Source organism: Metopolophium dirhodum, chromosome 1 (genome assembly GCF_019925205.1).
Source record: "Metopolophium dirhodum isolate CAU chromosome 1, ASM1992520v1, whole genome shotgun sequence".
Lineage (NCBI taxonomy): Eukaryota > Metazoa > Arthropoda > Insecta > Hemiptera > Aphididae > Metopolophium > Metopolophium dirhodum.
Window position 1 is genome coordinate 96582343 of NC_083560.1, and position 26959 is coordinate 96609301.

Genomic DNA, 26959 nt, shown 5'->3' on the forward strand with positions numbered 1-26959 from the left:
AAACTGTTGCAACAGAAATCAACCATTATGTAATAAACTCATTGTATCGTTGATTGTGTCGTTGTTGCCATTGTAACGAATAGCAAGACGATAGCAAGTATACTCCCTGATACTGTTCCGATTTCGAACAGGGGTACGGCGAAGGCCCTTTTGTAGCAAGCGTTGATGCCAACCGAGGTCTCCTCGTGGAAAGAGTAGGGGATACAGCATTGGATCCGCGTTTGAAGAGCCGGCTGGTATGGTCTGTAGCCGACGATGTTGCGGGTCAATCGGATTCCAGTCGTGAATGACCAGATCGACGTTTGTTAACGGTTGACCGTCATCACCGACAAACAATACTGCGACTTCGTTAACCGTTTCAGGCGGTGGGTTGTATCGTCTCCTGTCCACATTTCCGTCGGCGACAAAATGCATTCTCACTCTCCTTGGAAGCAACTGAGGATCTCTGCCGGGAGCGTTTTCTCCAGCCCACACTTCTCGCATTGTTCTGTAACAAAGTAACACGGTTTTCTGATTTATTTTACAAAATTGAAATCGATTAATCCTTGTGTAGGTACATGTTTGTAGCGCATACATTGGTGTATTGTTGATGTTCTCAGAAGTGTCAACAACAGAGTCTTATTTAATTGATGCTCACACATAATGTCAACAAAAGTAATGTGGTGGTGTAAAAAAATGAAAAAGAGTAGCATAATGCAAAATGTATTACAATGTAGAATACAAAGTGTTTTGTTTAAATACACTGAGTTGAAGTGTATTTAAGTACATAAGAAACACAAACAAAAGTAATCCGTAGAATTCATTACTCTAACTCTAGGAGGTCCATTTCCTTGGCCCCCCCACTTGTGAAATTCAGGTATCCGACCACGCCAATCGTTTGTGCCCTGTGGTCCCACGTTTGTGCCCCCCTCCCGACCAGATTTATACCGAGGGGGGCCAACGAAACGGGAGCCCCCCAACTTGAGAAATTCAGGAATCCGACCACGCCAATCGTTTGTGCCCTGTTTGTGCCGTTTGTGCCCGGTGGTCCCACGTTTGTGCCCCCCTCCCGACCAGATTTATACCGAGGGGGGGCCAACGAAACGGGAGCCCCCCAACTTGAGAAATTCAGGAATCCGACCACGCCAATCGTTTGTGCCCTGTTTGTGCCGTTTGTGCCCGGTGGTCCCACGTTTGTGCCCCCCTCCCGACCAGATTTATACCGAGGGGGGGCCAACGAAACGGGAGCCCCCCAACTTGAGAAATTCAGGAATCCGACCACGCCAATCGTTTGTGCCCTGTTTGTGCCGTTTGTGCCCGGTGGTCCCACGTTTGTGCCCCCCTCCCGACCAGATTTATACCGAGGGGGGGCCAACGAAACGGGAGCCCCCCAACTTGAGAAATTCAGGAATCCGACCACGCCAATCGTTTGTGCCCTGTTTGTGCCGTTTGTGCCCTGTGGTCCCACGTTTGTGCCCCCCTCCCAACCAGATTTATACCGAGGGGGGCCAACGAAACGGGAGCCCCCCCACTTGAGAAATTCAGGAATCCGACCACGCCAATCGTTTGTGCCCTGTTTGTGCCGTTTGTGCCCGGTGGTCCCACGTTTGTGCCCCCCTCCCGACCAGATTTATACCGAGGGGGGGCCAACGAAACGGGAGCCCCCCAACTTGAGAAATTCAGGAATCCGACCACGCCAATCGTTTGTGCCCTGTTTGTGCCGTTTGTGCCCGGTGGTCCCACGTTTGTGCCGTTATGTTTAGTCAAAAAAATCTATAATTTGATAAAAAATAATATTTGAAAAATCTATTCTATAATTAAAAAATCTTAATTTTATAAAATAAGTCTATATTTAATGGAAAATCTATGTTGAATAAAAATCATCTTCTTAAAATCTCATAAAATATCGTTGTTTAATAAAAAAAATTGATTTTGATTAAAAATCAATATTAAATAATCATATATATATATATATATATATATTTAATTAAAAAACCCATTAAATTCTTGTAGATCATGTTCAGTGAATTTTTTATTGTGAAGACAGGAAGACTTAGTGTTTTCTTGTTTTTTTGTTTACGATGCATTATAATATTGATTAATATATATAATCAGTACATGTATCAGCGATATTAATAATTCATATAGCTAGTACTTACCAACACTATTTTAGTGTTATTTGAAGTGTCACAATAATACCACTTTCACTTTGCGGTCAATATTATTTTATACAACCACTTATTGTTACATAATTTTCTGTTGTATACCTATTTATATTTGTATACATTTGAGTGATCACCTTTTTAAAGAACAAACTAGTTAAACGATTAATCGATTCTTGTATGTCTTATGTAGATATTATGGTACCTACGTATCCCTAATTTTGCTTTAATCCACGCAAATTATATGCACAGCTTTGCAATTAATATTATGTATCAAAAAAGTGGATAAAAACATTTATAAGTACTGCATTTATTAAATTTAAAAAATACCTTTAATGTTAGTCTTTTAACAATATAAAATCAAATAAAAATACAAATATAAAATATTATTACAAGGTATATAATAACATCTCGCAGTTTACAGTCTTATTTGGCCTGTTTCTTACAACTGTCTTCTGCATGTCATCAAACATTTGCCATTGGTTCTGCGCTTCCCGAAAAGAATGAAATAACATGTGGCCCGTTTTCTCACTGCTTATACCTAAAATCAAGTTAGGTATGATATTATGATCAGATTTAATAAAAACCTATAGTTTAGTTAATACTCCAAAGTTAGGTAATGAGTTTTGGATAATTTTTCTAGTTAAAAAAGAAACAAGAATATACCAACAAGTTATTTAGACAGGTATTCATTTTCTAGTTAACTATTTTTTCAAATATCACACTAACGCCTTTGTAGATCGTTTAGAAAATTATTTTTGAATAAATCAATTTATTTTGTTTCAAAACTTCATACCATAACATATCACAGTCAAAACATTCAACATTTTAAAAAATACCTCTTTTTAATTCAATAGCTCCTCGAAGTTTGTATGATTTTCCTTGTATGCTTAACATTTTTTGAATTGAATCAAGTTTGCATGATATTCCTTGAGCGTAATTAGATGAGCTTACTTTACTATAATCAATAAGTTTTTTTGTAAGAACGAAAATATGATAACCATACCTAAAACACATAAAAGACAATAAAATATAACAATTATAATTTTATATTAACATAAAAATACATTTATTCTTATCAGATATGTTACCTTAAATTATTCTCGATGATTTTTCCACACATATAACAATTTTCTTCTTCAGACTGTATAGATGATTGTACATTTTGTATTTTGTCTATATTGGAAATTAAAAATGTACTAAAAAAGCTCTTGGCTGGACAGTTTTCACAGTTTCTTGTAATTATGCGTGAAGGATAATCTTTAAACAATTTTTGTATTAGAAGTTCTATGGTAGTTTCTGAATTTATATGATAAATATAACTGGATTTTAGGATATTTTCTTTATCTGTGATACTTTCTAAAATGATGGCTCGTTTTTTATACGTCTGGACATTGACACCATCTCGAAGAGCATTACAAACTAAGTTGAATAATAATAAATCTTCTTTTTTACTATTTATAAACTGATTATAAAGCGGACTATCACACATGCTGACACATAGTGCATGTACTATCGAATCGAATGCACATGTATTTGTTACCACAAAATGTTTATTGTTAATTAAAACTGGAGATAATTTTGATAACGACCCATTTTGTAAAATTCCAATAACAATACTTTTGGTTTGACTTTGGTCATTATATAAAACTATTGTAGGATCTTTATCTAAGTAGTTCTTCTTTTTTCTTTTTTTTTCTGGTACCAAAGCTTCGTTGCCCCAATTTTCCAAAATTAAATCTTCATTAATTGCATTAATATTAGATATATTGGATGTGTGACATCCAATACATTTTCGTTTTTCACCATAGCCTTCCTCATTACCTACCGACACAGAACATTCATCTAATACATGGACATTGGCACTACAAATAATACATTTATGAGCATCACTTGGAAAATCACCGTTTTTGCAAGCTGGACATAAATTTACAGTGTCGTAATTTGGCTGAATCAAATCTTCATTATTTGGTTGTATTTGATGAACTGTAGAACTTATATTTCTTGACTCAGATAGAATAATAGACCCCTCGACTGATTTAATATGCGTTTTAATAAAGTCATCTATTCTTAATGGTAGAGTCTTATGATTGAAAATTCGATTTTTCAAATCATTAAATAGACTTTCACTCGAAGCACTACTTTCAGTGGTTTTGCCATATTTAAAAATAGATACCATAACTGCAGACCAGATAGGAATAAACTTACAAAAGTCTTTCAATTTTTTGGCTAGTGGTTCGTTAAAATGCATATTATCATGTGTACCTTCATCGTTTTTTTCTTTAGCTTCAATTACGCACTCATTATAAATATCAGAAATAACTTTAAACATTTGTGATTTATAACCAGAATGAAAATGGTCTAGAATTTCTTCGTCTATATTTTCTACATGTTTATCAATATGTTCATGGTCATTTTCTTGAATAATATCTAACATAAACTCATCATTGGCAATTCTATTTTTCAAATATGTTTTGGCAACATCACATTTATTCGCTTTACCGGTCACTATATTTGACCCATCAGTTTCATTCAAGGCAATAATAAAAATTAGTTCCAGTATTTTTTTTGCATCATTAAAGTTGGTACAAGAAATAATTAAACCAATAGCTCGCAAATAAAAATTTTTTATTCTATATGTTAGTCCTTTAAATTCATTCCAACTTGTTATAAGTTTCATAATATGTGCTATATCATTCCGTATAAAACAATTTGGGATAGAATATTTACCTGGGGTTAGAACTAATGAGGAACACACTTCTAAATATGTTGTTAAATTTGAATACTGGGTAAACGAACGTACACATGCAGACATTAGTGCTATAGACTGGTCAGTCACAACAATTTTCGGTGATGGAGCGCCATCGCGGGTCCATTGCATCAACCAATGTGATATACTGTTATTGTCATGTCTTTCGGACAACATATGAGCTACAGGAAATTGACTTTGTCCATTGTGTAAAGCAATTTCATACAAAAAAATTGCACTGCATTTCCTCCCTGAGATAAGTACCGGCTTTCTAACTACACCTCCGGTAGCATCAATGGAAATTAATGGAGTTTTTGATTGTTTCGCGTATTGCCGATAAGCATTCATCTGAATTGTTGACCAATAATGGACAAAAAATCTGTCGTAACCAATATCTCTAATTATTGTGGAATAGGGAATATCGTTTTTTAAAATAGATAAACTCAATATGGAGTCATCATGTTCTTGCTCTTTTTTAATAGCTTTAGATTTAAGAACACGCAATGCATTAAGTGAAGGTAAATGACTTGGCTCTTTGTCTCCAAAATTCATCAAACGACTTGCTTCATTTCTACGAATGAAAGATGCTGTTTGATTCAAATCTACAAGCTGTTTTAAAGCCTTTGACCTTGCACTTCCAATTAGTTTTCTTTTACCTCCACCTAAACATGACTCAAAATTTCCAGAATATGTACAGTTTATTATGGCTCTAGAATTTTCGTGTGGCTTTTTGTCCATTAAACCTTTAAATGTACTATTGCACTCAGAACACGAACCATCCATTACCAAATAAAAAGTCCCATCTTTATAAATTTTGGCACGCTTATATACCAATTTACAATTTATTTTTATTTGTTCATAAACATGTTCATTTATTAAAGGAGTCCATTGTCCAGGTTGTAGTACTGTATATGTTCTACCAGAATTCATACGATACGAATTATTATAATATACCACAGACTTTGGGCAGATTTGATCCCATTCCTTCGACGATAATGTTATATTGAATTTTATGGTATTAAAATCATTATCTGATTGAGAATCAGTATTTGAATGAAAATCCTTATCTAACTGAGAACCCTCATAATCAACGCAATTTAAATTTTCATTATTTTTAACTAAAGAGTCGCGAATGGCTTGTAAAATATTACCCCTATTTGCCTTTACATAAGTGTGAAGATATTTGGAGTTCATTTTGTGATTCAACGACGTAGAGAGTAAATTCCAGATATCATGACTACGAGGATGAAGGCGGTTCTTATCGTCAAAATAGTCAGATGCATTTATGCGTAAAATTGCTTCCTTTAAATCGTCAAATGATATTACTAATTTCTTAGGCATTATGTATTTGATAATACTATAAACTAAAACTGCAATACCATACCTAAAATAAAAAATATTCGTTTAAATGGGTGATCTCATGGTTATAATATTAAAAAAAAATAAAAATTGGTATGCGTTTAGAGGTTGCCGAACTAAATATATCATTCATTCATTCCAATAGTATGATTTAATTTTAGCTCCATTTTGACAGCATGTACATTTCCGATTTTTTCCAATTTTGATATATACGTTAATTTTCTGATAATTCGCTCAATTTTGCGGACTAATTTTTAATTTTTGAGGATAAATTTTTTTAACGATCACATAAAAACTTTGCAAAAAATAAAAAAAAAGTCATATTTCACCAGTATTCACTCTAATGAATTTGGTGAATTTTTTTAATGTACCTATGCGAAATTCCACCAGCATGTCAATCGTTTTTTTTTTGATTTGCTTAAAAACATTTAGTCCGCAAAAATTGAAAATTAGTCCGCAAAATTACGCAAATTATCCGCAAAATAATTTGGGTATATAAGAAAATTGGAAAAATCGAAAATATACATGCTATCGAAATGGAACTTTTAATTTTCATCAACAGATTTTTAATTAATTGCTTATTGTCAAAAAATGGGTTGCACTATACTTGTTGATCCCGGAATTCCTGCACAATCCCCGCCCTCTCAGAAATTAAAAAAACAAAACAAATGAATTAACTACCAAATTTAGTAACCGATTCATAACCATTCGTAACCACAGCTTTAGAATACGTAACCTAAACCGTGTACCAAAAAAAACCGTTTTATGTTTATTTTATACACTGAAAAAAAAGAAAACTTAATTGGCTATCATTTACCAATTTAAAGAATTTAGTATCCATAGTTTAAAACAAAATGAAGATCTCATCTTTATTTATTATCATCGGTAAAATACGATCGAGAACGATACGATTGAAAGGTTATTTTTGGTAACACGATTGAGAATGCTTTTTTTTTGTTTTTTTTCCAACGTTGCCAAATTTATTCTAACTATAATTATTTGAGCACGATAATCTGTTGATATTGAAATCATACAGCAGTATAATATCTTGTTATTAAAATTATAATTGAAACTCAAAAAGAAACAATATTGAAAATAGCTACGATAGGACAGGGTCAAAGTACAAAGCATAATAATATGTCTATGCCCTATATAGGTTAAGTAGATTTGGGGGTCTTTATCTTTATTATGAACATTTAAATAACTCAGAAACTATTTATAAGAATTTTTATTTAGATAGATTTGCATGATAATCACCCACTAAATAATTTACAGTATAAAAGGGGGATTTTCATTTGAAAAATTGAATGTATCGCCACAGGGCACTCCTTGAATAGTAGAAAATGATGAGGAATTTGAAAATTAGTATATTTGCCACAAACTAGTTTTCGAAAATATACAACTGTTACCTTAATTAAATAATTTCAATACAATCTTATAAGTATAACTGTTAAGTTACTTATACATTTCTTTAGTGATGTAATGATATGTCATAAATCAATGCACCTGCATGACTAAATTTAAACTATTCTACATATCTATACTATTGTTATAATATGCCTTATTAGGTATACCTATCATAGATTTTATACAATTCGTTAATTAATCAAACTTTAATTAAAATAGGTACATTATTCATTATTATGAAATTTGTAAATATATAAACATTAAATAGATACTACATTTAATCTGGTAGGTAATATGAGTTCAATCTCTATTCTCTATCATGACAATATAGTGTTTTGCAATTTAATAAAATAGATTTCATTAGATTATTTTATATGATATGTATATTATAATCTATAATTATTATCACATTATGTAGGTACTTACCAAAAATAGTGGACGATTGTAAATATAGAGCCACTTGATTTATTTCAGAGAATAATCTTCCTTGAAAAATTAACGTTTCACTAAAAATAGATTAGAAATCGGAGTGTGATAATGCGACACGAAGCGGTGTTTATAGTACGGGTCACAAAAACGATCAGATGATTCTAGCGCCTCCGGTGGCGTTTTTTCGTTAGAGCTATCTAAAATACTATAGCCCTACCTAACAGAAAACGCCACCGGAGGCGCTAGAATCATACACGCGTTTTCGTGACCAGTACCTTGAACCTTCTATAGCACTAGTAGTTAATCCTGGTACCTTTGTCTATGATCACACCATACCTAGATATTATAGGATTCAAATAACACTAAAATAGTGTTGGTAAGTACTAGCTATATGAATTATTAATATCGCTGATACAGGTACTGATTATATATATTAATCAATATTATAATGCATCGTAAACAAAAAAACAAGAAAACACTAAGTCTTCCTGTCTTCACAATAAAAAATTCACTGAACATGATCTACAAGAATTGAATGGTTTTTTTAATTAAATATATATATATATATATATATATATGATTATTTAATATTGATTTTTAATCAAAATCAATTTTTTTTATTAAACAACGATATTTTATGAGATTTTAAGAAGATGATTTTTATTCAACATAGATTTTCCATTAAATATAGACTTATTTTAAAAATTAAGATTTTTTAATTATAGAATAGATTTTTCAAATATTATTTTTTATCAAATTATAGATTTTTTTGACTAAACATAACGGCACAAACGTGGGACCACCGGGCACAAACGGCACAAACAGGGCACAAACGATTGGCGTGGTCGGATTCCTGAATTTCTCAAGTTGGGGGGCTCCCGTTTCGTTGGCCCCCCCTCGGTATAAATCTGGTCGGGAGGGGGGCACAAACGTGGGACCACCGGGCACAAACGGCACAAACAGGGCACAAACGATTGGCGTGGTCGGATTCCTGAATTTCTCAAGTGGGGGGACTCCCGTTTCGTTGGCCCCCCACGGTATAAATCTGGTTGGGAGGGGGGCACAAACGTGGGACCACAGGGCACAAACGGCACAAACAGGGCACAAACGATTGGCGTGGTCGGATTCCTGAATTTCTCAAGTGGGGGGGCCAAGGAAATGGACCTAACTCTAGGCACGTGTGTTAGTGTTCAATTGAAATGAAATGAGAAATATTGAATTAGAAGTTGAGTTTTGTACATAGGAGTAGTGTACGCACAAAATGCACAAAAAAATAAATAATGTATAGAAATTATTAGCTGTGAGCATAGGTATTATAAATGAAATAGAAAAAAACCAATATCTAATCAGAGACAGCAGTAACGAAATTGAAATAAGTTATACATTATGTAAAGTGTAGTGTCTATGGTAAGTATGTAGTATAAAGTAAGTGTAACATGAGCGAGTAAGTTAATTGTAAGTTAGTGATTAGTAAAAAATGAGTTGTGACAATGCAAATAGTGTACCTAGTGTATAACACCAATGTTTTGTCATACATTGAAGCGTAATGACGCTAGTATATGTAATTGCTGACCAACAATTATTGGGATAGAGAACCAGCACTTGACATTAATCAGAAACTTATGTAGCATAGTATATATTAAAAAGCAGTGTATGTAAAGAATTTTCCGTGTACCTACCAAGTATATCAATACTTTTAAGAGAAATTAATCTGTATCCGTAACTGAAAATGAACAAAATAAAATTAACTTTTAATTTGTGACTGAACATTGTTAATATATTTAGGAAATAATGTGTTGTGATTGCGAATAAGAATTTATCTTTTTCTAGTTACTTATTAAAGTAAGTATTTGTAACTAATTGAAAATGTATGAATGCAAACAAAGTAAAAAATACACAACCAAAATGTATACCTAGTTTAAGTAGGCAGGTAAATCTACACTGTGATAAGGTTAATCAAATAGTGTAATTAATTATAACAATTGGTAATTGGAATAATGACATGCGTACTTGCTAGCCGATTTTGAGAAACTAAATGTCAATGTGAACATGATTTGTCTATAGTGTAGTGTAATGCAAATGTGAATTGTTCAGTAAAATTAATTAAATATATTACCTACTCAAAAGCCTGTGCGAATGGATTGATGTCCCGTAACAGCCCGTCTAAGTCTTCGAGTACACTTGGCAATAGACGGTGTGCGGCAGGCAGTAATTGCTGCTGGTCCCTACGAATCCGGTTTGCCTCGCCGGATTCGACGAAATACAGCTGGCAGAATCTGCGTTGGATAGGATCGTTCCCGATCAAGTCATTACTTATTGTCCAATATCCCTGCCCATGAACAGTGAACACATTCGGTCCCCGACCTGGCAAGCGCCGTGTGTTTGAGGTCGGTGGAGAAAGCAGCAAATGCCAAAGTGTTGTTATACCGGCGGATGTTATTTCGGTAGTGTCTACCTTCTACCGAATCTTCAACCAACAACCTCTGTAGTAAATGCGGTGCAGGTGTCAACACACGCGGTCCTGAAACGGCCATCAGACCGTTATTGCAGCATGTAGAAAAATGATTCGGGCTTGTTTCCTCGCACTTAAAGTGGCGGGCCCTACAATACTCCTGTCCACATTTCCGTCGGCGACAAAATGCATTCTCACTCTCCTTGGAAGCAACTGAGGATCTCTGCCGGGAGCGTTTTCTCCAGCCCACACTTCTCGCATTGTTCTGTAACAAAGTAACACGGTTTTCTGATTTATTTTACAAAATTGAAATTGATTAATCCTTGTGTAGGTACATGTTTGTAGCGCATACATTGGTGTATTGTTGATGTTCTCAGAAGTGTCAACAACAGAGTCTTATTTAATTGATGCTCACACATAATGTCAACAAAAGTAATGTGGTGGTGTAAAAAAATGAAAAAGAGTAGCATAATGCAAAATGTATTACAATGTAGAATACAAAGTGTTTTGTTTAAATACACTGAGTTGAAGTGTATTTAAGTACATAAGAAACACAAACAAAAGTAATCCGTAGAATTCATTACTCTAACTCTAGGCACGTGTGTTAGTGTTCAATTGAAATGAAATGAGAAATATTGAATTAGAAGTTGAGTTTTGTACATAGGAGTAGTGTACGCACAAAATGCACAAAAAAATAAATAATGTATAGAAATTATTAGCTGTGAGCATAGGTATTATAAATGAAATAGAAAAAAACCAATATCTAATCAGAGACAGCAGTAACGAAATTGAAATAAGTTATACATTATGTAAAGTGTAGTGTCTATGGTAAGTATGTAGTATAAAGTAAGTGTAACATGAGCGAGTAAGTTAATTGTAAGTTAGTGATTAGTAAAAAATGAGTTGTGACAATGCAAATAGTGTACCTAGTGTATAACACCAACGTTTTGTCATACATTGAAGCGTAATGACGCTAGTATATGTAATTGCTGACCAACAATTATTGGGATAGAGAACCAGCACTTGACATCAATCAGAAACTTATGTAGCATAGTATATATTAAAAAGCAGTGTATGTAAAGAATTTTCCGTGTACCTACCAAGTATATCAATAATTTTAAGAGAAATTAATCTGTATCCGTAACTGAATATGAACAAAATAAAATTAACTTTTAATTTGTGACTGAACATTGTTAATATATTTAGGAAATAATGTGTTGTGATTGCGAATAAGAATTTATCTTTTTCTAGTTACTTATTAAAGTAAGTATTTGTAACTAATTGAAAATGTATGAATGCAAACAAAGTAAAAAATACACAACCAAAATGTATACCTAGTTTAAGTAGGCAGGTAAATCTACACTGTGATAAGGTTAATCAAATAGTGTAATTAATTATAACAATTGGTAATTGGAATAATGACATGCGTACTTGCTAGCCGATTTTGAGAAACTAAATGTCAATGTGAACATGATTTGTCTATAGTGTAGTGTAATGCAAATGTGAATTGTTCAGTAAAATTAATTAAATATATTACCTACTCAAAAGCCTGTGCGAATGGATTGATGTCCCGTAACAGCCCGTCTAAGTCTTCGAGTACACTTGGCAATAGACGGTGTGCGGCAGGCAGTAATTGCTGCTGGTCCCTACGAATCCGGTTTGCCTCGCCGGATTCGACGAAATACAGCTGGCAGAATCTGCGTTGGATAGGATCGTTCCCGATCAAGTCATTACTTATTGTCCAATATCCCTGCCCATGAACAGTGAACACATTCGGTCCCCGACCTGGCAAGCGCCGTGTGTTTGAGGTCGGTGGAGAAAGCAGCAAATGCCAAAGTGTTGTTATACCGGCGGATGTTATTTCGGTAGTGTCTACCTTCTACCGAATCTTCAACCAACAACCTCTGTAGTAAATGCGGTGCAGGTGTCAACACACGCGGTCCTGAAACGGCCATCAGACCGTTATTGCAGCATGTAGAAAAATGATTCGGGCTTGTTTCCTCGCACTTAAAGTGGCGGGCCCTACAATACTCCTGTCCACATTTCCGTCGGCGACAAAATGCATTCTCACTCTCCTTGGAAGCAACTGAGGATCTCTGCCGGGAGCGTTTTCTCCAGCCCACACTTCTCGCATTGTTCTGTAACAAAGTAACACGGTTTTCTGATTTATTTTACAAAATTGAAATCGATTAATCCTTGTGTAGGTACATGTTTGTAGCGCATACATTGGTGTATTGTTGATGTTCTCAGAAGTGTCAACAACAGAGTCTTATTTAATTGATGCTCACACATAATGTCAACAAAAGTAATGTGGTGGTGTAAAAAAATGAAAAAGAGTAGCATAATGCAAAATGTATTACAATGTAGAATACAAAGTGTTTTGTTTAAATACACTGAGTTGAAGTGTATTTAAGTACATAAGAAACACAAACAAAAGTAATCCGTAGAATTCATTACTCTAACTCTAGGCACGTGTGTTAGTGTTCAATTGAAATGAAATGAGAAATATTGAATTAGAAGTTGAGTTTTGTACATAGGAGTAGTGTACGCACAAAATGCACAAAAAAATAAATAATGTATAGAAATTATTAGCTGTGAGCATAGGTATTATAAATGAAATAGAAAAAAACCAATATCTAATCAGAGACAGCAGTAACGAAATTGAAATAAGTTATACATTATGTAAAGTGTAGTGTCTATGGTAAGTATGTAGTATAAAGTAAGTGTAACATGAGCGAGTAAGTTAATTGTAAGTTAGTGATTAGTAAAAAATGAGTTGTGACAATGCAAATAGTGTACCTAGTGTATAACACCAACGTTTTGTCATACATTGAAGCGTAATGACGCTAGTATATGTAATTGCTGACCAACAATTATTGGGATAGAAAACCAGCACTTGACATCAATCAGAAACTTATGTAGCATAGTATATATTAAAAAGCAGTGTATGTAAAGAATTTTCCGTGTACCTACCAAGTATATCAATACTTTTAAGAGAAATTAATCTGTATCCGTAACTGAATATGAACAAAATAAAATTAACTTTTAATTTGTGACTGAACATTGTTAATATATTTAGGAAATAATGTGTTGTGATTGCGAATAAGAATTTATCTTTTTCTAGTTACTTATTAAAGTAAGTATTTGTAACTAATTGAAAATGTATGAATGCAAACAAAGTAAAAAATACACAACCAAAATGTATACCTAGTTTAAGTAGGCAGGTAAATCTACACTGTGATAAGGTTAATCAAATAGTGTAATTAATTATAACAATTGGTAATTGGAATAATGACATGCGTACTTGCTAGCCGATTTTGAGAAACTAAATGTCAATGTGAACATGATTTGTCTATAGTGTAGTGTAATGCAAATGTGAATTGTTCAGTAAAATTAATTAAATATATTACCTACTCAAAAGCCTGTGCGAATGGATTGATGTCCCGTAACAGCCCGTCTAAGTCTTCGAGTACACTTGGCAATAGACGGTGTGCGGCAGGCAGTAATTGCTGCTGGTCCCTACGAATCCGGTTTGCCTCGCCGGATTCGACGAAATACAGCTGGCAGAATCTGCGTTGGATAGGATCGTTCCCGATCAAGTCATTACTTATTGTCCAATATCCCTGCCCATGAACAGTGAACACATTCGGTCCCCGACCTGGCAAGCGCCGTGTGTTTGAGGTCGGTGGAGAAAGCAGCAAATGCCAAAGTGTTGTTATACCGGCGGATGTTATTTCGGTAGTGTCTACCTTCTACCGAATCTTCAACCAACAACCTCTGTAGTAAATGCGGTGCAGGTGTCAACACACGCGGTCCTGAAACGGCCATCAGACCGTTATTGCAGCATGTAGAAAAATGATTCGGGCTTGTTTCCTCGCACTTAAAGTGGCGGGCCCTACAATACTCCTGTCCACATTTCCGTCGGCGACAAAATGCATTCTCACTCTCCTTGGAAGCAACTGAGGATCTCTGCCGGGAGCGTTTTCTCCAGCCCACACTTCTCGCATTGTTCTGTAACAAAGTAACACGGTTTTCTGATTTATTTTACAAAATTGAAATCGATTAATCCTTGTGTAGGTACATGTTTGTAGCGCATACATTGGTGTATTGTTGATGTTCTCAGAAGTGTCAACAACAGAGTCTTATTTAATTGATGCTCACACATAATGTCAACAAAAGTAATGTGGTGGTGTAAAAAAATGAAAAAGAGTAGCATAATGCAAAATGTATTACAATGTAGAATACAAAGTGTTTTGTTTAAATACACTGAGTTGAAGTGTATTTAAGTACATAAGAAACACAAACAAAAGTAATCCGTAGAATTCATTACTCTAACTCTAGGCACGTGTGTTAGTGTTCAATTGAAATGAAATGAGAAATATTGAATTAGAAGTTGAGTTTTGTACATAGGAGTAGTGTACGCACAAAATGCACAAAAAAATAAATAATGTATAGAAATTATTAGCTGTGAGCATAGGTATTATAAATGAAATAGAAAAAAACCAATATCTAATCAGAGACAGCAGTAACGAAATTGAAATAAGTTATACATTATGTAAAGTGTAGTGTCTATGGTAAGTATGTAGTATAAAGTAAGTGTAACATGAGCGAGTAAGTTAATTGTAAGTTAGTGATTAGTAAAAAATGAGTTGTGACAATGCAAATAGTGTACCTAGTGTATAACACCAACGTTTTGTCATACATTGAAGCGTAATGACGCTAGTATATGTAATTGCTGACCAACAATTATTGGGATAGAGAACCAGCACTTGACATCAATCAGAAACTTATGTAGCATAGTATATATTAAAAAGCAGTGTATGTAAAGAATTTTCCGTGTACCTACCAAGTATATCAATACTTTTAAGAGAAATTAATCTGTATCCGTAACTGAATATGAACAAAATAAAATTAACTTTTAATTTGTGACTGAACATTGTTAATATATTTAGGAAATAATGTGTTGTGATTGCGAATAAGAATTTATCTTTTTCTAGTTACTTATTAAAGTAAGTATTTGTAACTAATTGAAAATGTATGAATGCAAACAAAGTAAAAAATACACAACCAAAATGTATACCTAGTTTAAGTAGGCAGGTAAATCTACACTGTGATAAGGTTAATCAAATAGTGTAATTAATTATAACAATTGGTAATTGGAATAATGACATGCGTACTTGCTAGCCGATTTTGAGAAACTAAATGTCAATGTGAACATGATTTGTCTATAGTGTAGTGTAATGCAAATGTGAATTGTTCAGTAAAATTAATTAAATATATTACCTACTCAAAAGCCTGTGCGAATGGATTGATGTCCCGTAACAGCCCGTCTAAGTCTTCGAGTACACTTGGCAATAGACGGTGTGCGGCAGGCAGTAATTGCTGCTGGTCCCTACGAATCCGGTTTGCCTCGCCGGATTCGACGAAATACAGCTGGCAGAATCTGCGTTGGATAGGATCGTTCCCGATCAAGTCATTACTTATTGTCCAATATCCCTGCCCATGAACAGTGAACACATTCGGTCCCCGACCTGGCAAGCGCCGTGTGTTTGAGGTCGGTGGAGAAAGCAGCAAATGCCAAAGTGTTGTTATACCGGCGGATGTTATTTCGGTAGTGTCTACCTTCTACCGAATCTTCAACCAACAACCTCTGTAGTAAATGCGGTGCAGGTGTCAACACACGCGGTCCTGAAACGGCCATCAGACCGTTATTGCAGCATGTAGAAAAATGATTCGGGCTTGTTTCCTCGCACTTAAAGTGGCGGGCCCTACAATACTCCTGTCCACATTTCCGTCGGCGACAAAATGCATTCTCACTCTCCTTGGAAGCAACTGAGGATCTCTGCCGGGAGCGTTTTCTCCAGCCCACACTTCTCGCATTGTTCTGTAACAAAGTAACACGGTTTTCTGATTTATTTTACAAAATTGAAATTGATTAATCCTTGTGTAGGTACATGTTTGTAGCGCATACATTGGTGTATTGTTGATGTTCTCAGAAGTGTCAACAACAGAGTCTTATTTAATTGATGCTCACACATAATGTCAACAAAAGTAATGTGGTGGTGTAAAAAAATGAAAAAGAGTAGCATAATGCAAAATGTATTACAATGTAGAATACAAAGTGTTTTGTTTAAATACACTGAGTTGAAGTGTATTTAAGTACATAAGAAACACAAACAAAAGTAATCCGTAAAATTCATTACTCTAACTCTAGGCACGTGTGTTAGTGTTCAATTGAAATGAAATGAGAAATATTGAATTAGAAGTTGAGTTTTGTACATAGGAGTAGTGTACGCACAAAATGCACAAAAAAATAAATAATGTATAGAAATTATTAGCTGTGAGCATAGGTATTATAAATGAAATAGAAAAAAACCAATATCTAATCAGAGACAGCAGTAACGAAATTGAAATAAGTTATACATTATGTAAAGTGTAGTGTCTATGGTAAGTATGTAGTATAAAGTAAGTGTAACATGAGCGAGTAAGTTAATTGTAAGTTAGTGATTAGTAAAAAATGAGTTGTGACAATGCAAATAGTGTACCTAGTGTATAACACCAACGTTTTGTCATACATTGAAGCGTAATGACGCTAGTATATGTAATTGCTGACCAACAATTATTGGGATAGAGAACCAGCACTTGACATCAATCAGAAACTTATGTAGCATAGTATATATTAAAAAGCAGTGTATGTAAAGAATTTTCCGTGTACCTACCAAGTATATCAATACTTTTAAGAGAAATTAATCTGTATCCGTAACTGAATATGAACAAAATAAAATTAACTTTTAATTTGTGACTGAACATTGTTAATATATTTAGGAAATAATGTGTTGTGATTGCGAATAAGAATTTATCTTTTTCTAGTTACTTATTAAAGTAAGTATTTGTAACTAATTGAAAATGTATGAATGCAAACAAAGTAAAAAATACACAACCAAAATGTATACCTAGTTTAAGTAGGCAGGTAAATCTACACTGTGATAAGGTTAATCAAATAGTGTAATTAATTATAACAATTGGTAATTGGAATAATGACATGCGTACTTGCTAGCCGATTTTGAGAAACTAAATGTCAATGTGAACATGATTTGTCTATAGTGTAGTGTAATGCAAATGTGAATTGTTCAGTAAAATTAATTAAATATATTACCTACTCAAAAGCCTGTGCGAATGGATTGATGTCCCGTAACAGCCCGTCTAAGTCTTCGAGTACACTTGGCAATAGACGGTGTGCGGCAGGCAGTAATTGCTGCTGGTCCCTACGAATCCGGTTTGCCTCGCCGGATTCGACGAAATACAGCTGGCAGAATCTGCGTTGGATAGGATCGTTCCCGATCAAGTCATTACTTATTGTCCAATATCCCTGCCCATGAACAGTGAACACATTCGGTCCCCGACCTGGCAAGCGCCGTGTGTTTGAGGTCGGTGGAGAAAGCAGCAAATGCCAAAGTGTTGTTATACCGGCGGATGTTATTTCGGTAGTGTCTACCTTCTACCGAATCTTCAACCAACAACCTCTGTAGTAAATGCGGTGCAGGTGTCAACACACGCGGTCCTGAAACGGCCATCAGACCGTTATTGCAGCATGTAGAAAAATGATTCGGGCTTGTTTCCTCGCACTTAAAGTGGCGGGCCCTACAATACTCCTGTCCACATTTCCGTCGGCGACAAAATGCATTCTCACTCTCCTTGGAAGCAACTGAGGATCTCTGCCGGGAGCGTTTTCTCCAGCCCACACTTCTCGCATTGTTCTGTAACAAAGTAACACGGTTTTCTGATTTATTTTACAAAATTGAAATTGATTAATCCTTGTGTAGGTACATGTTTGTAGCGCATACATTGGTGTATTGTTGATGTTCTCAGAAGTGTCAACAACAGAGTCTTATTTAATTGATGCTCACACATAATGTCAACAAAAGTAATGTGGTGGTGTAAAAAAATGAAAAAGAGTAGCATAATGCAAAATGTATTACAATGTAGAATACAAAGTGTTTTGTTTAAATACACTGAGTTGAAGTGTATTTAAGTACATAAGAAACACAAACAAAAGTAATCCGTAGAATTCATTACTCTAACTCTAGGCACGTGTGTTAGTGTTCAATTGAAATGAAATGAGAAATATTGAATTAGAAGTTGAGTTTTGTACATAGGAGTAGTGTACGCACAAAATGCACAAAAAAATAAATAATGTATAGAAATTATTAGCTGTGAGCATAGGTATTATAAATGAAATAGAAAAAAACCAATATCTAATCAGAGACAGCAGTAACGAAATTGAAATAAGTTATACATTATGTAAAGTGTAGTGTCTATGGTAAGTATGTAGTATAAAGTAAGTGTAACATGAGCGAGTAAGTTAATTGTAAGTTAGTGATTAGTAAAAAATGAGTTGTGACAATGCAAATAGTGTACCTAGTGTATAACACCAACGTTTTGTCATACATTGAAGCGTAATGACGCTAGTATATGTAATTGCTGACCAACAATTATTGGGATAGAGAACCAGCACTTGACATCAATCAGAAACTTATGTAGCATAGTATATATTAAAAAGCAGTGTATGTAAAGAATTTTCCGTGTACCTACCAAGTATATCAATACTTTTAAGAGAAATTAATCTGTATCCGTAACTGAAAATGAACAAAATAAAATTAACTTTTAATTTGTGACTGAACATTGTTAATATATTTAGGAAATAATGTGTTGTGATTGCGAATAAGAATTTATCTTTTTCTAGTTACTTATTAAAGTAAGTATTTGTAACTAATTGAAAATGTATGAATGCAAACAAAGTAAAAAATACACAACCAAAATGTATACCTAGTTTAAGTAGGCAGGTAAATCTACACTGTGATAAGGTTAATCAAATAGTGTAATTAATTATAACAATTGGTAATTGGAATAATGACATGCGTACTTGCTAGCCGATTTTGAGAAACTAAATGTCAATGTGAACATGATTTGTCTATAGTGTAGTGTAATGCAAATGTGAATTGTTCAGTAAAATTAATTAAATATATTACCTACTCAAAAGCCTGTGCGAATGGATTGATGTCCCGTAACAGCCCGTCTAAGTCTTCGAGTACACTTGGCAATAGACGGTGTGCGGCAGGCAGTAATTGCTGCTGGTCCCTACGAATCCGGTTTGCCTCGCCGGATTCGACGAAATACAGCTGGCAGAATCTGCGTTGGATAGGATCGTTCCCGATCAAGTCATTACTTATTGTCCAATATCCCTGCCCATGAACAGTGAACACATTCGGTCCCCGACCTGGCAAGCGCCGTGTGTTTGAGGTCGGTGGAGAAAGCAGCAAATGCCAAAGTGTTGTTATACCGGCGGATGTTATTTCGGTAGTGTCTACCTTCTACCGAATCTTCAACCAACAACCTCTGTAGTAAATGCGGTGCAGGTGTCAACACACGCGGTCCTGAAACGGCCATCAGACCGTTATTGCAGCATGTAGAAAAATGATTCGGGCTTGTTTCCTCGCACTTAAAGTGGCGGGCCCTACAATACTCCTGTCCACATTTCCGTCGGCGACAAAATGCATTCTCACTCTCCTTGGAAGCAACTGAGGATCTCTGCCGGGAGCGTTTTCTCCAGCCCACACTTCTCGCATTGTTCTGTAACAAAGTAACACGGTTTTCTGATTTATTTTACAAAATTGAAATTGATTAATCCTTGTGTAGGTACATGTTTGTAGCGCATACATTGGTGTATTGTTGATGTTCTCAGAAGTGTCAACAACAGAGTCTTATTTAATTGATGCTCACACATAATGTCAACAAAAGTAATGTGGTGGTGTAAAAAAATGAAAAAGAGTAGCATAATGCAAAATGTATTACAATGTAGAATACAAAGTGTTTTGTTTAAATACACTGAGTTGAAGTGTATTTAAGTACATAAGAAACACAAACAAAAGTAATCCGTAGAATTCATTACTCTAACTCTAGGCACGTGTGTTAGTGTTCAATTGAAATGAAATGAGAAATATTGAATTAGAAGTTGAGTTTTGTACATAGGAGTAGTGTACGCACAAAATGCACAAAAAAATAAATAATGTATAGAAATTATTAGCTGTGAGCATAGGTATTATAAATGAAATAGAAAAAAACCAATATCTAATCAGAGACAGCAGTAACGAAATTGAAATAAGTTATACATTATGTAAAGTGTAGTGTCTATGGTAAGTATGTAGTATAAAGTAAGTGTAACATGAGCGAGTAAGTTAATTGTAAGTTAGTGATTAGTAAAAAATGAGTTGTGACAATGCAAATAGTGTACCTAGTGTATAACACCAACGTTTTGTCATACATTGAAGCGTAATGACGCTAGTATATGTAATTGCTGACCAACAATTATTGGGATAGAGAACCAGCACTTGACATCAATCAGAAACTTATGTAGCATAGTATATATTAAAAAGCAGTGTATGTAAAGAATTTTCCGTGTACCTACCAAGTATATCAATACTTTTAAGAGAAATTAATCTGTATCCGTAACTGAAAATGAACAAAATAAAATTAACTTTTAATTTGTGACTGAACATTGTTAATATATTTAGGAAATAATGTGTTGTGATTGCGAATAAGAATTTATCTTTTTCTAGTTACTTATTAAAGTAAGTATTTGTAACTAATTGAAAATGTATGAATGCAAACAAAGTAAAAAATACACAACCAAAATGTATACCTAGTTTAAGTAGGCAGGTAAATCTACACTGTGATAAGGTTAATCAAATAGTGTAATTAATTATAACAATTGGTAATTGGAATAATGACATGCGTACTTGCTAGCCGATTTTGAGAAACTAAATGTCAATGTGAACATGATTTGTCTATAGTGTAGTGTAATGCAAATGTGAATTGTTCAGTAAAATTAATTAAATATATTACCTACTCAAAAGCCTGTGCGAATGGATTGATGTCCCGTAACAGCCCGTCTAAGTCTTCGAGTACACTTGGCAATAGACGGTGTGCGGCAGGCAGTAATTGCTGCTGGTCCCTACGAATCCGGTTTGCCTCGCCGGATTCGACGAAATACAGCTGGCAGAATCTGCGTTGGATAGGATCGTTCCCGATCAAGTCATTACTTATTGTCCAATATCCCTGCCCATGAACAGTGAACACATTCGGTCCCCGACCTGGCAAGCGCCGTGTGTTTGAGGTCGGTGGAGAAAGCAGCAAATGCCAAAGTGTTGTTATACCGGCGGATGTTATTTCGGTAGTGTCTACCTTCTACCGAATCTTCAACCAACAACCTCTGTAGTAAATGCGGTGCAGGTGTCAACACACGCGGTCCTGAAACGGCCATCAGACCGTTATTGCAGCATGTAGAAAAATGATTCGGGCTTGTTTCCTCGCACTTAAAGTGGCGGGCCCTACAATACTCCTGTCCACATTTCCGTCGGCGACAAAATGCATTCTCACTCTCCTTGGAAGCAACTGAGGATCTCTGCCGGGAGCGTTTTCTCCAGCCCACACTTCTCGCATTGTTCTGTAACAAAGTAACACGGTTTTCTGATTTATTTTACAAAATTGAAATCGATTAATCCTTGTGTAGGTACATGTTTGTAGCGCATACATTGGTGTATTGTTGATGTTCTCAGAAGTGTCAACAACAGAGTCTTATTTAATTGATGCTCACACATAATGTCAACAAAAGTAATGTGGTGGTGTAAAAAAATGAAAAAGAGTAGCATAATGCAAAATGTATTACAATGTAGAATACAAAGTGTTTTGTTTAAATACACTGAGTTGAAGTGTATTTAAGTACATAAGAAACACAAACAAAAGTAATCCGTAGAATTCATTACTCTAACTCTAGGCACGTGTGTTAGTGTTCAATTGAAATGAAATGAGAAATATTGAATTAGAAGTTGAGTTTTGTACATAGGAGTAGTGTACGCACAAAATGCACAAAAAAATAAATAATGTATAGAAATTATTAGCTGTGAGCATAGGTATTATAAATGAAATAGAAAAAAACCAATATCTAATCAGAGACAGCAGTAACGAAATTGAAATAAGTTATACATTATTTAAAGTGTAGTGTCTATGGTAAGTATGTAGTATAAAGTAAGTGTAACATGAGCGAGTAAGTTAATTGTAAGTTAGTGATTAGTAAAAAATGAGTTGTGACAATGCAAATAGTGTACCTAGTGTATAACACCAACGTTTTGTCATACATTGAAGCGTAATGACGCTAGTATATGTAATTGCTGACCAACAATTATTGGGATAGAGAACCAGCACTTGACATCAATCAGAAACTTATGTAGCATAGTATATATTAAAAAGCAGTGTATGTAAAGAATTTTCCGTGTACCTACCAAGTATATCAATACTTTTAAGAGAAATTAATCTGTATCCGTAACTGAATATGAACAAAATAAAATTAACTTTTAATTTGTGACTGAACATTGTTAATATATTTAGGAAATAATGTGTTGTGATTGCGAATAAGAATTTATCTTTTTCTAGTTACTTATTAAAGTAAGTATTTGTAACTAATTGAAAATGTATGAATGCAAACAAAGTAAAAAATACACAACCAAAATGTATACCTAGTTTAAGTAGGCAGGTAAATCTACACTGTGATAAGGTTAATCAAATAGTGTAATTAATTATAACAATTGGTAATTGGAATAATGACATGCGTACTTGCTAGCCGATTTTGAGAAACTAAATGTCAATGTGAACATGATTTGTCTATAGTGTAGTGTAATGCAAATGTGAATTGTTCAGTAAAATTAATTAAATATATTACCTACTCAAAAGCCTGTGCGAATGGATTGATGTCCCGTAACAGCCCGTCTAAGTCTTCGAGTACACTTGGCAATAGACGGTGTGCGGCAGGCAGTAATTGCTGCTGGTCCCTACGAATCCGGTTTGCCTCGCCGGATTCGACGAAATACAGCTGGCAGAATCTGCGTTGGATAGGATCGTTCCCGATCAAGTCATTACTTATTGTCCAATATCCCTGCCCATGAACAGTGAACACATTCGGTCCCCGACCTGGCAAGCGCCGTGTGTTTGAGGTCGGTGGAGAAAGCAGCAAATGCCAAAGTGTTGTTATACCGGCGGATGTTATTTCGGTAGTGTCTACCTTCTACCGAATCTTCAACCAACAACCTCTGTAGTAAATGCGGTGCAGGTGTCAACACACGCGGTCCTGAAACGGCCATCAGACCGTTATTGCAGCATGTAGAAAAATGATTCGGGCTTGTTTCCTCGCACTTAAAGTGGCGGGCCCTACAATACTCCTGTCCACATTTCCGTCGGCGACAAAATGCATTCTCACTCTCCTTGGAAGCAACTGAGGATCTCTGCCGGGAGCGTTTTCTCCAGCCCACACTTCTCGCATTGTTCTGTAACAAAGTAACACGGTTTTCTGATTTATTTTACAAAATTGAAATCGATTAATCCTTGTGTAGGTACATGTTTGTAGCGCATACATTGGTGTATTGTTGATGTTCTCAGAAGTGTCAACAACAGAGTCTTATTTAATTGATGCTCACACATAATGTCAACAAAAGTAATGTGGTGGTGTAAAAAAATGAAAAAGAGTAGCATAATGCAAAATGTATTACAATGTAGAATACAAAGTGTTTTGTTTAAATACACTGAGTTGAAGTGTATTTAAGTACATAAGAAACACAAACAAAAGTAATCCGTAGAATTCATTACTCTAACTCTAGGCACGTGTGTTAGTGTTCAATTGAAATGAAATGAGAAATATTGAATTAGAAGTTGAGTTTTGTACATAGGAGTAGTGTACGCACAAAATGCACAAAAAAATAAATAATGTATAGAAATTATTAGCTGTGAGCATAGGTATTATAAATGAAATAGAAAAAAACCAATATCTAATCAGAGACAGCAGTAACGAAATTGAAATAAGTTATACATTATGTAAAGTGTAGTGTCTATGGTAAGTATGTAGTATAAAGTAAGTGTAACATGAGCGAGTAAGTTAATTGTAAGTTAGTGATTAGTAAAAAATGAGTTGTGACAATGCAAATAGTGTACCTAGTGTATAACACCAACGTTTTGTCATACATTGAAGCGTAATGACGCTAGTATATGTAATTGCTGACCAACAATTATTGGGATAGAGAACCAGCACTTGACATCAATCAGAAACTTATGTAGCATAGTATATATTAAAAAGCAGTGTATGTAAAGAATTTTCCGTGTACCTACCAAGTATATCAATACTTTTAAGAGAAATTAATCTGTATCCGTAACTGAAAATGAACAAAATAAAATTAACTTTTAATTTGTGACTGAACATTGTTAATATATTTAGGAAATAATGTGTTGTGATTGCGAATAAGAATTTATCTTTTTCTAGTTACTTATTAAAGTAAGTATTTGTAACTAATTGAAAATGTATGAATGCAAACAAAGTAAAAAATACACAACCAAAATGTATACCTAGTTTAAGTAGGCAGGTAAATCTACACTGTGATAAGGTTAATCAAATAGTGTAATTAATTATAACAATTGGTAATTGGAATAATGACATGCGTACTTGCTAGCCGATTTTGAGAAACTAAATGTCAATGTGAACATGATTTGTCTATAGTGTAGTGTAATGCAAATGTGAATTGTTCAGTAAAATTAATTAAATATATTACCTACTCAAAAGCCTGTGCGAATGGATTGATGTCCCGTAACAGCCCGTCTAAGTCTTCGAGTACACTTGGCAATAGACGGTGTGCGGCAGGCAGTAATTGCTGCTGGTCCCTACGAATCCGGTTTGCCTCGCCGGATTCGACGAAATACAGCTGGCAGAATCTGCGTTGGATAGGATCGTTCCCGATCAAGTCATTACTTATTGTCCAATATCCCTGCCCATGAACAGTGAACACATTCGGTCCCCGACCTGGCAAGCGCCGTGTGTTTGAGGTCGGTGGAGAAAGCAGCAAATGCCAAAGTGTTGTTATACCGGCGGATGTTATTTCGGTAGTGTCTACCTTCTACCGAATCTTCAACCAACAACCTCTGTAGTAAATGCGGTGCAGGTGTCAACACACGCGGTCCTGAAACGGCCATCAGACCGTTATTGCAGCATGTAGAAAAATGATTCGGGCTTGTTTCCTCGCACTTAAAGTGGCGGGCCCTACAATACTCCTGTCCACATTTCCGTCGGCGACAAAATGCATTCTCACTCTCCTTGGAAGCAACTGAGGATCTCTGCCGGGAGCGTTTTCTCCAGCCCACACTTCTCGCATTGTTCTGTAACAAAGTAACACGGTTTTCTGATTTATTTTACAAAATTGAAATCGATTAATCCTTGTGTAGGTACATGTTTGTAGCGCATACATTGGTGTATTGTTGATGTTCTCAGAAGTGTCAACAACAGAGTCTTATTTAATTGATGCTCACACATAATGTCAACAAAAGTAATGTGGTGGTGTAAAAAAATGAAAAAGAGTAGCATAATGCAAAATGTATTACAATGTAGAATACAAAGTGTTTTGTTTAAATACACTGAGTTGAAGTGTATTTAAGTACATAAGAAACACAAACAAAAGTAATCCGTAGAATTCATTACTCTAACTCTAGGCACGTGTGTTAGTGTTCAATTGAAATGAAATGAGAAATATTGAATTAGAAGTTGAGTTTTGTACATAGGAGTAGTGTACGCACAAAATGCACAAAAAAATAAATAATGTATAGAAATTATTAGCTGTGAGCATAGGTATTATAAATGAAATAGAAAAAAACCAATATCTAATCAGAGACAGCAGTAACGAAATTGAAATAAGTTATACATTATGTAAAGTGTAGTGTCTATGGTAAGTATGTAGTATAAAGTAAGTGTAACATGAGCGAGTAAGTTAATTGTAAGTTAGTGATTAGTAAAAAATGAGTTGTGACAATGCAAATAGTGTACCTAGTGTATAACACCAACGTTTTGTCATACATTGAAGCGTAATGACGCTAGTATATGTAATTGCTGACCAACAATTATTGGGATAGAGAACCAGCACTTGACATCAATCAGAAACTTATGTAGCATAGTATATATTAAAAAGCAGTGTATGTAAAGAATTTTCCGTGTACCTACCAAGTATATCAATACTTTTAAGAGAAATTAATCTGTATCCGTAACTGAATATGAACAAAATAAAATTAACTTTTAATTTGTGACTGAACATTGTTAATATATTTAGGAAATAATGTGTTGTGATTGCGAATAAGAATTTATCTTTTTCTAGTTACTTATTAAAGTAAGTATTTGTAACTAATTGAAAATGTATGAATGCAAACAAAGTAAAAAATACACAACCAAAATGTATACCTAGTTTAAGTAGGCAGGTAAATCTACACTGTGATAAGGTTAATCAAATAGTGTACCTAGTGTATAACACCAACGTTTTGTCATACATTGAAGCGTAATGACGC

At 34.7% G+C, this 26959-nt stretch overlaps 1 protein-coding gene across 1 annotated transcript; it reads right to left on the bottom strand.

Moving 5' to 3' along the window:
- Positions 1-18: 18 nt before the first annotated feature.
- LOC132947375 (uncharacterized) lies at positions 19-25940 on the bottom strand. The gene is given in 28 exon segments (XM_061017649.1): positions 19-487; positions 10206-10468; positions 10470-10645; positions 10696-10802; positions 12079-12341; positions 12343-12518; positions 12569-12675; positions 13952-14214; positions 14216-14391; positions 14442-14548; positions 15825-16087; positions 16089-16264; positions 16315-16421; positions 17698-17960; positions 17962-18137; positions 18188-18294; positions 19571-19833; positions 19835-20010; positions 20061-20167; positions 21444-21706; positions 21708-21883; positions 21934-22040; positions 23317-23579; positions 23581-23756; positions 23807-23913; positions 25190-25452; positions 25454-25786; positions 25857-25940. Coding segments are annotated over 28 exon segments (5517 nt in total).
- Positions 25941-26959: the final 1019 nt, after the last annotated feature.